Source organism: Diabrotica virgifera, chromosome 1 (assembly GCF_917563875.1).
Source record: "Diabrotica virgifera virgifera chromosome 1, PGI_DIABVI_V3a".
Classification (NCBI taxonomy): domain Eukaryota; kingdom Metazoa; phylum Arthropoda; class Insecta; order Coleoptera; family Chrysomelidae; genus Diabrotica; species Diabrotica virgifera.
In genome coordinates, this window is record NC_065443.1 from 267,149,379 (window position 1) to 267,161,853 (window position 12,475).

The 12,475-nt window shown below is 32.5% G+C and overlaps 1 protein-coding gene across 1 annotated transcript in view; it reads left to right on the forward strand.

Annotated features, from left to right (window-relative positions):
* The window catches only part of LOC114332509 (uncharacterized), a 753,248-nt gene that overhangs the window by 204,529 nt on the left and 536,244 nt on the right, over nt 1-12,475 (forward strand). The window contains exon 2 of the mRNA XM_050650253.1: nt 11,363-11,563. Coding sequence (XP_050506210.1) covers nt 11,363-11,563 — 201 coding nt within the window. The remainder of the gene's footprint in view (nt 1-11,362; nt 11,564-12,475) is intronic.

The following is a 12,475-nucleotide window of genomic DNA, read 5'->3' on the forward strand; positions in this document are numbered from 1 at the left end:
TCCAATATAATTTCTCATTTAACGCTGTGAGATGCAGTGTGGCCTAACCTACAACCCACAATTTTACCAAGACCCTTTAATTATTACACTAAAGTTATCCCTTTTAAAGGGGAGAGAATCCCATTTATTTAGTGTGTTGAAGCAAATTGTCAACTTTATTCTAAACATGTTTGAGAACAACGAACCGTAAGATTTTATAAAATCATACTAGAAGCTACGCGTAATGTATCGTCCGCATATCGCAAATTATTGATGACTTCACCGTTCACAATTATTCCTTCTTATTATTCAGAAAGTGGATTTCTGAAAATTATTTCACAGCAAACGTTAAAAAGCAGGGACAACAGGAGGCATCCCTGCCGTACTCATCTTTTAATATTAAGAGCCTGTGATTTCACAGCATCTACTAAAACTGATATTGTTTGATTCCAATTTAAATTTGCAATTATTTCAATATCTCTGCCGTCCAAGCCAATGTCCTTTAGAACTTCTCTCAGGTTGCCCAGCTACAATATTCTACGTCTCACTATGCTTCTTTTCCCTTGAATCTTTTCCTGCATAATCAGATGCAAGAAGCTGTATTTCTCTCGACGTGTGATATGTCCGAGATATTCCAATTTTCTTGTTTTGATTGTATTTAAGATTTTAATTTCGTTATTCATATTTCAAAGAACTTCTTTGATTGTAAAATGTTCTGTCCACGATATTTTCAGAATTCTTCTATACATCCACAGCTCGAATGATTCCAGTTTTTTATTGATGCCAGGTGCAAGCTTCCATTTCATAAAATGAGGTCAAGAAAACGTAGAACCTGGCCAACGTAACTCTTAGCTCCAACTTCAAATCTCTTGTGCAGAGAGCTCATCTCAATTTGTTGAAATTTGCTCTCGCCTTTTCTATATTGGCTTCCTGGAAGTAATCATTTGTGGAGTTGATCATTGTTAAGATATACACATTAGCCTACTCTTTCTATTTCTCGTTATTTTAAATTTTTGAATTGGTTATTTTCGTTTCATGATTAAAAAGTTAAAAAAATATTTTTATAAGTTTTAAATTGTCTGTAATTTCTAATATGAATATTATTAAAATAGCTACTACTAGCTAATATACTACTAGCTGACTAATAGCTTAGCTTAATAAAAACACTCCATAAATTTATCTACTGACTCAGTTTCGATATATCAACTCCAAATATCAGATAATCCTTTCGGTATGTCACGTCCCTGAACTTATTTTGTACCTTCGACAATTAATGAGACTAATTAAACCCATCGGATGGTGAGTAATTAATGATTTTAACGATTCAATTACATAGCGTATTTAAATTGTTTGTCACCAGCGACATACTGATTACTTAATCAACTTGAACCTGTCTATTAAATTGTGTCAGCCTGTATTTCCAAAAAGGAGCAAATTGTGATTATATAGCCCGCGTGTCATCATTGGCTAAGTGTAAATGGTAGTAAGTAAAATACAAAATATTTAATATAATACAGAATTTGGGAGTTTTCCGATATTTGAAAAACCCTTGCGATCATTTAGTTTTTTAAATTCAATCTAGTGACATATATGATACATTATTTGAAAGCTCTTGTTTTACTTAGTATGGTGGTATATTTTTAAGCAATTTTCTCGGGAATTTCAGGATCCAATTATGAAAAAAGAATACAGTGGAACTCCGATAAGTCGGCCTCCGATAACCCGGAAGTCCGGCTAACCCGGACCGATTTTTATCAGACAAACATTTCAACAATAAAAATGTATGTAATATAATATTTGAGAGATAATAGGTATTTGTGTAATTTGAACTACATATACGATAGTAAAAATGGCTCATGGCACACGACGTTCATTGTCATGTTATCGGAAACAACAGCCACCTGTAGTATCCTTTATTTTTTTCAAAATATCTTAGCATTGTTTAAAAAAGACTTAAAGACTATTAAAAAATTATTTTTTAAACAATGCTCTTAGTCTTCAATGTTATTAAATAACATAACATCGTTGCGATTGAGACCGTATTGTGTGTAGTACAGTCGTATTGTTCGCTTCCGTTCTGTAATCGTTCGTAAATCTATTCAGATTTTGTGTTTGCGTGTTTTTTGTCTACGTAATGGCAACAAAACGTAAAAATGTTGTAGTGACAATGGAAAAGAAACTAGAAGCATTAGGTAGAATTGATAAAGGCGTAATTGATACGTAATTTAGATGTGTACTGTGCATATATATTTCATGTTATTTTAATTATAACAGAGTTTATCTGTAAGTATACCGTATTTTATTAATTTTAACCATTTTCTCCGGCTAACCCGGATTTTCGATAATCCGGATCGGCCGCGGTCCCGACTAATCCGTTTTAACGAGGTTACACTGTACATACTTTAGCACAGGTTATTGACTTAAACTAAAAAACTCATAAATAAAATAGTATTCTAATTAGAATAATCTGTTTATAATAAATTTATTTCTTACATAATCCTTGCTTTCAAGAAAGCATCTTCTTCCTTCTATTTTTCTTCTTTTGAGTTCACGGAAGACACGTTAATATCTGACACTTGCTGATCAGATGTTTGTACCATACCTTCTTCTTGCTATTAACCTTCAATAAGGCCTGCAGTCTTAAGAGGAAACAGTAGCGAACAACAGGTAGCAAAAACGCGTTCCAAGATTGCGGCTGTAATTTTGAATATTTTTTCCAGATATTTGGCACACGTATTCGTAATATAATAAAGAATGGCGGTACAGAGCCCAATTTAAAAAAAATATTAATATGTGGACATTACTCTGTAATTAAATACAATATTAAAAAAACGAGCCTGTACCGCCATTAAGAAGAACAAAAAAATACACTTTCTTCAAATAAACTTTTTTATCCGATGCCTAGATTTTGTGTCATTTTGGAACTAATAAAATTTTTTATTTCATTAGTAGTTCCAAAATGACACAAAATCTAGGCATCGGGTAAAAAAGTTTATTTGAAGAAAGTGTATTTTTTTGTTCTTCTTAATGGCGGTACAGGCTCGTTTTTTTAATGTTGTTTTTAATTACAGAGTAATTTCCACGTATTAATATATTTTTCAAATTGGACTCTGTACCGCCATTCTTTATTATATTACGAATACGTGTGCCAAATATCTCGAAAAAATATTCAAAATTACAGCCGCAATCTTGGAACGCGTTTTCGCTACCTGTTGATCGCTACTGTTTCACCTTAATGAATACCAACAGTTTCCTCATTTGTAGTTTTAGGATCTTTTCGTAAAACACTGTCTCATGATGTTAGCACATTGCATTTGCATAGGATGTGTATGGCACTTTATTGACTTTTGCAATTTTTCTGGGGAGATCTTTGCAGTTTCTCGCCAATTTTGATTTGGTAAGTGAGTTCTTTTACGCCTGAACAGTTGCTTAGTTATCTGTAAAAATATTGATGCCAAAGATGGCGCTAAAATTAAGGCAATAGGTTTTCTAAGGAAGGCTAATGGCAAATTTACGGCGACCAGAAAGAAAAAGTGCACTCATAAACATGCACAGAGACCATTTAAATACAGTCCACTCCATGAATATACGACTGTTTGGGATTATTATAATAATAATAATAGACTTTATTTGTAGCAACTAACAACATAATAAATAAACCCAGTTTCTCACTGAAGTTGTTAGTCACATAGACTACAACTTGTGCGTGAGGGTCAAATTTTGATTAAGCATAATAAATAACATTAATTTATCTTATAGGTTAGCAAAAAGGAATAAAAAATAGTCTTTTTCTATCATCTGACTTTTGGGCTCCTCTTCTCACCTATATCAGTTACTGTTAAATTTTGTTTATGGGACCTCCAAAAATCTCTCATAATATTCAAGAAAGGATTGCAAACAATTTCTGATTGGATTCTTCTGACGAACTTCGTTTTCTATGAAAATTGTAATGATTTTTTGAAGGTGTTTTATCCATTTTTATCATAATTTTCACAATTTAAACATTTATAAGTGACATTTGTAATAAATCATAAATAAATTGCGACAATGAATATTATACTGTGCAACACGGTGCGTATAGTGCAGTTACTGAAGGTTTTTACTTCCGATTTCGTTGAACCTCCCTCGATTTTCATGAAAATTGGTGAGTAGTTAGAGGATACCTCAAGGAACAAAGGTGACATAATGGCAACTTGCGCCTTTACCCTGGGGGTGGATGCCACCCCTTCTCGGGATTAATTTATTTAATATAATACCACAAATCGATAGAGGGATGAATTCTAATCAAAATTTGTCATATAATGTTATTAATATAAATCAATACTTTTTGAGTTATTAAAGATCAAAAATTTTATTTTTTCGAAACAAAAATGCATGTTTTAAAGCTGTTTTCACGAATAACTCAAAAATTATAAGCTTTCACAAAAACTTATTATTACTAAAATTAAAGGTAATAAAAAACTGAACTTTTCACTTAAAAACTAAACTAATGTTAGTTCAAAGTGAGTTAGAGGTAATTGAATGTATATTTTTTCGAGGAGTACTAAAATCGAAGTATTCAAGCTTAAATAACGGGACAACGATGCATTTTATTAAATATATCTGCTAGACACTTGTCAAAGTACTTTGGAATACCTATCAAATGAGCTCCAGAAGAAGTTAATAGCATCAAAATTAAGCAAGTTATGATGAAAATAAGAGAACCCTTTGGAATTTTTAAGGAAAAAGTGAAAAATAAAACATACGTCATTTCCACAGAAATTAAAATTTATGGTAGTCCTTACAAAAATTTCTGTATATTAGCATAACTAATGATTTCAACAATTTTGGCCGGTTTAGAGTGCATATTTTTGAAAAAAAGTTAGAATTTAAAAAAATCAGCATTTTTAAAATTACCGTAATTTTCATTTTCTTTTGATAATAACTCCAAAAATGTTCAATATGCGTAAAAAATGATACATAACCAAATTTTAGTTTTTTCTCTGTCAAAGATTCTTCCTTTATTATCTCTGTAGGGTAAAAAATAACCGAGATATAAACGTTTAAAGCTTAAATTTTGCTGCGAACCATGTAACCGGGGCAATTTAACCTTTTATTAAAAAAAAAGTAAGTAGTCTAAGACTAAGAGATTAAATTTAACATGTTTTAATAGCCCTTGGAATTATATTTCAAATGGTTTTTAAGTGAACCTGATATCTTAAGAATTATCGGAGTGATTAAGAAAAATAATATCAGTTTGTGAAAAAATATTTAAAAGATAAATTTTGGAAAATTGTTGGAGCATAAATTTTACTACTATCAACTTGTTAATTGGCTTGTTTGATAGATATTTTTAAGTACTTTGACAAATGTTTAATAAGTGTATGTTATAAAATGCATCATTTTCCCGTTATTTCAGCTTGAATACTTAGATTTGGGTACTCGCTGAAAAAAATATACATTCAATTACCTATAACTTACTTCTGGTTAACATTTAAGAGGTTTTAAATGGGGTTTAAGGGTTTTTTGTAAAAACTTCTAGTTTTTGAGTTATTTATGAAAAATTGGTTAAAAACATGAACTTTTTCACGAAAAATTAAAATCTTTGATCTTTAATAACTCAAAAACTTTTGATTTATATTAATATCTTTATATAAAAAATTTTGCTTAGAATTTGTCCCTCTATCGAGTTGTTAGGTTATTTAAAAAAAAAATTCACCCCCGCGAAGGAGTGGCATCCACCTCCAGGGTAGAAGCACAAGTTGGCACCTTTGTTCCTTGAGATATCCTCTAACCACTCACCAACGATGGCAAATCGATGGAGGTTGAACGAAATCGGAGATAATAGCTCATGTCCACTTTCACTGACTGCACTAGTAGTAACGAAAGTAAATTGGTCCAAATTATTTCAATGCAAAGGAAATGTTTTTTTAATTTACTTTCGTACTTCTTACGTTCTTCTACTTATTCCTCTTTATAAGCAATTCTGTTTGTTCATTGGATTGATACATCTATGCGAGTTTGTCACTCCATCTTTTGCGCGATCGGTCGATACATCTTCTCTCGATTGGTGATCTTTCTCTTGGTATTTTGATCACACGTGTTTTTCCCATTCTGAATATGTGGTTATTCCATTCTTCTTTTCTATTTAGTGTTCATTCGCTTATACATTATACCTTATATTTTCTTCTAAAAGCTTCAGTTCTCTTTCGATCTCTCAACATATCTCCTCTAATTCTTATCAGTACTCTTACCTCTGTCGTTTTCAGTATCTAGTCTTTGTGTTGTGGCTGTATCGGGTCTTGTTTTTAATGCGTATATCATTATTAGTTTTACACTGGATTTATAAATTCTTGACTTTGTCTAACGCCGCATTTGTCTAACGCCGCGTTTCAAGTTACCAATGAACAAATGGTACCGTACACATGCAAGCGCGTGTTTAACAGATAAACCGTGTTAAGCCCTCATGTCTACAGGGTACCTTGGTACTGGGGGTTGGTACCCCCGATGATGGGGTTGATTTAATTAAAATACTATTTAGCAGAATATATTTATTTAGAATACTAAATACGACAGGAACTAGTTGGTGGACAACGTATCTGATCTAACCACGTCGCTGTATGAGTAATGAATAATCTCTTCTTTACTTTCTCCGTATCTATAAATAAATCGTAATTGTTTTGTTATGATTGACTACACCTGAATTTGACAGTGAAAATACTAATAGTAACATAATTGCTGTCTCCGTTGTTTTCAAAACGAGTGGCCTGCATTGCAGAAGCAATGTCACCCATTTACGTAATGAAAACAGTACATGTAAATAATATTTGTTTAAGACTTTAAAAATTAAATTGATATGGAATACTCTTACTCTTTGGATGCTAATATAAATCCTGTACAAGGGTCTTAATCACAGATAATTAATACTTGCAAAAAGAAAAAGTTTTAGAACCTGTTTTAAATTTCTTCTGCAGGAGTAACTTTCGATTACTCGCTATATTTCATAAGTAATAAGCTTTTAAAAATTTCAAGCACCTCTTAAAATAAGCTCCGATGCTTTTATCTCATCAACAGTTTTTAGGCTTAATAAAAGATAAATTTTGTACATCAAAAGTTTTTCTTAATAAATATTGATAATCCTCCTGAGAAAGAGATAAATAAAATGGTCTATCTTGATACAGATATTCACGTTGTTTTTAAACCAACAAAAACATTTCAGCTTCACAACTTTTTGTTTTCTCTTATTCCCTTACGAACGGAAAATACTCGAAAACAAATAATAGAGTTCTAAACGATTACAACAATAAAATTTCATGCAGGAATTGTAGAGTTTTCTCGAAAGTTTTCCATGCGGAAAGCTCCGTTTCTTAGAAGTCCTTACGTCGGAGCGTTAATTAAGGGCCCGAGATGCTTGAGGAGACTTTGTTCCTTCTGTTTGTAAAGAACTACAAATCCGGGTTTTTACAGCGGGTGTTGACATAGCAGTGCTATTTATAGTGGATTTTCTAACTAAGTATTCCAATCTATATGGGGGGAATATAGATTCAATTCGGTTTATTTTCGTTAATTGAGTTGTAATAAACTATGAAAAATGTGTGTATTAAAAAAGAGATAAACTTTGTCATTAATATTCTTTTTTCTGCAGCCGTCCCGAAAATAAAACTTTTGGTATGATTTATTAAATCGAAAGTACTATTTTACACAACTCGTACTAGTGTAGGTAACAGAGGTTCAACCTCGCTAAATGGACAGTGAAGGTCCGTTTTATTTATTTTTTCTGGTATGTCAAGGGGTTCATATTATGAGACTAACTTTTTCTTAAAAGTTTCGCCTCGGAACCCCCGTTTCATCCATTTAAAGGGGGTAATTTGTGGTTTTTGTGAAACGTAGCCCTTAGTGTACGTTTTGCAAAAAATTTACTTGATAGTAAAATGAAGAGGACTATATTTCGTACTATTTATCTCCCGACAGCATATATGTCGTATCACTCACCGTTTAGCGGTTGTGGCACCTCAAAGTAGACAAATTTTTAAAAAAGATGTTTTTAAAAAATATATTTTTCCCTAACTGTAATGAAAATTAAGAAGGACCCTACGGCAATTAACCACAAATAAGTGGCCGATTTTTTTAAGTAGGTTTCATTTAAGGGTAATTGCAAATTTTTTAATTACAGGGTGTTACATTAAAAAAAAACCCTTTTTATACCATCTGAACCGCCTATGCTAGAGTAAAAAAACTTTTAGCGATTATCCATGTACTGGTGTTATATACAAATTTGTATAATGCACCCCCATATTTTCCCCGCAACCACCCCAAAAAAAGGAGAATTAATAAAGAAAATAATCAAAAATTGATTTTGGGTCACCCTTGTGACTTTAGGGTGCAAATAAAATAAAATATGCATAGGTCATAATGTGTAGCAGACAGTGTGTTCTTTTATTTTCCATAACAAGTATGTTATCAATAAAATGAATAGGTGACGAAAAAAAAAATAAACTGGAGCCCTCTAAAGCATTTCTGAGGTTTACGGCGCCACTGTGCCGTAACGGTTGCTTATACGAAAAAATGCATAGGATCTTACTTGTAGCGAGAATAGTGGTCTTTAATTCGGTATAAGTTTTGTTTTAAAAAATCCATAGGTAATGAGCAAATCGTAAAAATATGCTCTCGAAGGGATAGGGGTAGTTTCTGCAATATATTTTCAAGGATAGGGGTAGTTTCCGCAGAGATTTTGCAATAATTATATATATTTATGAAAAATCCTATTGATAGAGCATACGTCCATATGGGTCAAAAAGCAAAAAAATAATTTTTTTGTAACCGCCCCCCCATTATTTATTTATTTTTTGGCTACAGGGGTTGCATCAAGAAATCGATTTTAGGGTCCATGCATGGGTAATAAGAACGAGCCAAAAATTAAATATAAAGCATTTTAATAAAGGGCATGGTGTATGAAGGATTTCAAAAAAATCACTTTCTTTATTAAGTCTCCTTTTTGTTGGGGTGGTTCGGGAAAAAAATGGTGATGCATTATAGAAATTTGTAAATAACACCAGTACATGAATAATCGCTGAAAATTTTTTTACTCTAGCATAGGCGGTTCAGATGGTATAAAAAGGGGTTTTTTAAAATTTAACACCCTGTAATTAAAAAATGGGCAATTGCCCTTAAATGAAACCTATACCAAAAAATCAGCCACTTATTTGTGATTAATCTCCCCTACGTTTCTTCTTAATGTTTGTTACAGTTAGGGAATAATAATTTTTTTAAAAACATCTTTTTTAAAAACTTGTCAACTTTGGGGCACCACCCCCGGTAAACGGGGTGTACATAATATGCTGTCGGGAAATAAATAGTAGGAAATATAGTCAGTCCTCTTCATTTTACTATTAAGTAAATTTTTTGCAAAAGTTACAGGAAGGGCTACGTTTCGCAAGAATCACAAATTACCCCCTTTAAAGGGATGAAAATGGGGGTTCCAGAACGAAATTTTTTAAGAAAAAGTTAGTCTTATAATAAGTACCCCTTGATATACCAGAAAAAAAATAAAACCAGATTTGTGTCTATTTTGCGAGGTTCAAACTCTGTTTCCTACACTATACCGAAAGAAGCTACTTTCGGGACTAATTTTTACACTGTCGGGACGCTTTTGGGTAGCTAGGTAACGGCTTTGACAATAATATCAACTTTGTTTTTTATTATGACAACGCTTGTCATTTAAGATTCGTGTGTGTTTTCGCCAATGAACTGTCAATGCTGATCCCATTCAAACAGTAAAGCGAGATTGCGGCGAACATACAAGAGAGAGGTCCTAAAGAGAGTCGGAAAAGAGCCAGGAAAAATTTGGGCCATGTAATTTGAGTTGCCTATATAAACTTAAATCGGGGAAATGGACCTCATATTTTTAACTTGATATCAAGGCTGATGGGCAAAATTTAAATACTTTTTTGTATTTAAATACGTCAGAACTCTCTTCTTCATTAAAAGAAATACCTACTGGTTTTAGTCTTTCGATTTGGCATATTCTACTTTGTAGGTTTTAGAACTGCACCATGATATAATAAATATAACTAATTTTATTGTGTTTCATTTAATGACAATATCAGAGTTCCGACGTATTTAAAAATAAAAATGTATTTCAATTTTGAAATACTGCCCATCAGCCCTGATACCAAGTTAAAAATATCAAGTCAATTTCCCCGATCTAAGTTGACTTAGGCAACTAAAATTACACGGCCCAAATTTTCCCTGGCTCTTTTATGTCTCTTTAGGACCTCTCTCTTGTTGATAAGTTCGTTCTATAAAAAAGTAAAACCTAAAAGGGTTAAAAGCAGACATGATAATGCATTTTAAATAAGAAAGTTCATTATATTTAGAGAAAACCAAAAGATCTGACAACAATGTAAATACCACTATAATATCAGCTACATCAAAAGACCCTTATGGTAGGGGAGCCCAAGCGGGGATTTTTGCCGTTACTCGAGCGCGTCAGATTATTACATGGGGAGAAGTACCCTGAAAATGTACCTCTACCATATCTTGGCTCTTATTGCAGGGGAGTTCGTTAAGGGAGGGCCGAAAAAAAAATCTATCCTTAGAAAAACTCGATATCATCAGATGAAGATAAGGTAAGTTAAGTACATGCAAAACAGTGTATATTTCAAAAATCTGACGATTTGAGCGGGGCGTAAAGAAATAGGTGAGTTCCAAAGTTTCACAAGAAAAAAGCGAATTTCGCGAAATGAATGACAGATCGAAAAACTAAAAAAATACGTGCTCAAAAATCTATCGAATGATACCAAACACGACTTCCCACGGAGAGGGGTGGGGCGTAAATTTAAAATTTTAAATACGAATCCCGCGATATCTGGCGAAATGAACATCAGGTCGAAAAACTGAATAATACACTTATTCAATATTTTCGAAAAATCTATTGAATGGCACCAAACACGACCCCCCACGGGGCTGGGGGAGGGGGGTTACTTTAAAATATTAAATGGGAGCCCCCATTTTTTTATTGCAGATTTGGATTCCTTACGTAAAAATAAGTAACTTTTATTCGAGATTCGAGACGTTTTTTCGAATTAGGGATAGATGGCGCTATAATTTAAAAAAATGATAGTTGGAAATAGAAAATTAAATTAAAAATTCGAAGACCCCACTAAAATGGTAAACTTTACTTAACTTTTTTGGTTTTATGACATACTCTTCACAACCCAATAGGTCCCCATAACGCTCGGGTGACTGCACATTTAGTATACTTTACTCCCCTACCATTACACAGCAGAATCTATAACAATCCATTGGCGCGTTCCGTACATAAAACTCACTCTGTATTATATCAACAGCACGTATATGAAATGACACTAATCTATGTAATTCTAAGAGAATTTGTTCCTTCCAGAAAACCGACCCCTTCGCAAGGACTATCACAAACTAAATAGCGAAGAGAAGGCGACGACGTATCAGGAGGAAGAGATCCTTGACCACGAAGCGTCCTGCAAAAACAACAACATCGTGGAAAGTTCATCAGTGTCGGACACGGACTTTACTGACAACGAGGCGGACAACAAGAACGATGACTACACAGACGATTCAGACTACGGTAAGTTTTTTACTTGATGCACAATGAATAGAACGTTTTTAGGCTTTGGGAAATTTCTAACAATGGACAATATTGTTTTGCCTAGTTTGCTATACCTGTAGTTATTAATTGTGTGTCTAAAAATAAACGTTTTGTCAAATGTGTCAATTAAATTTATTATGTAAAATCTAATACAATTATTTATCTTATATGATCCGAAAACAATTTACAGGAGATAGGTGTTATAATCTTCTAAATATTAAAAATATATAGTGTTATGATCTGCTTTCTAATACTTTTATATTAATTATTATTTATTTGATCAATTATTTAATTAACGCAAATCATACATAAAAATATTAAGAAAAAATCTCAGGGTGCCTTTTCTCAAAAAAATTTAATTTAATTCTCTTAGGTTATACTTATCCTTTCTCGTGGCTTCAGTATCTCTTAGTTGATCCTTATCGGGATAAAAAAGGAAAAGGAAATAAATAGAAAAATCATAAATAAACACATACAAATACCTTTATTATCAAAAGCAATGCTCTATAACTTTATCAATTAAATCCTGTGGGCATAACTGTCCAAAAGAAACTTTTACCATATAAATTAATCTAATTCAAACAAATATTTATCGCTTTGTTCTTGATACCATTAATAAAACAAGCTAAACAAACAAATTTGGTATTCGCAAATTACTTATACTTCCTATTAAATTTTTGAAATGTTGGAATCTTAAATGCATATGCTTTTACGTAAAAATTTAACTTCTGATTATAAAGAAAATCTATCACATAGGTTATTGACTGACCATTTTGATTCATACACAATGATGTCTCCTCTTGACACAAACAGCTCCTCCTTGTTGATTATGTTAGGCTACCAATCAAAGCCCTCTCCGTTCTCGGCAAGCAATCCAGCAGGATACCAGCA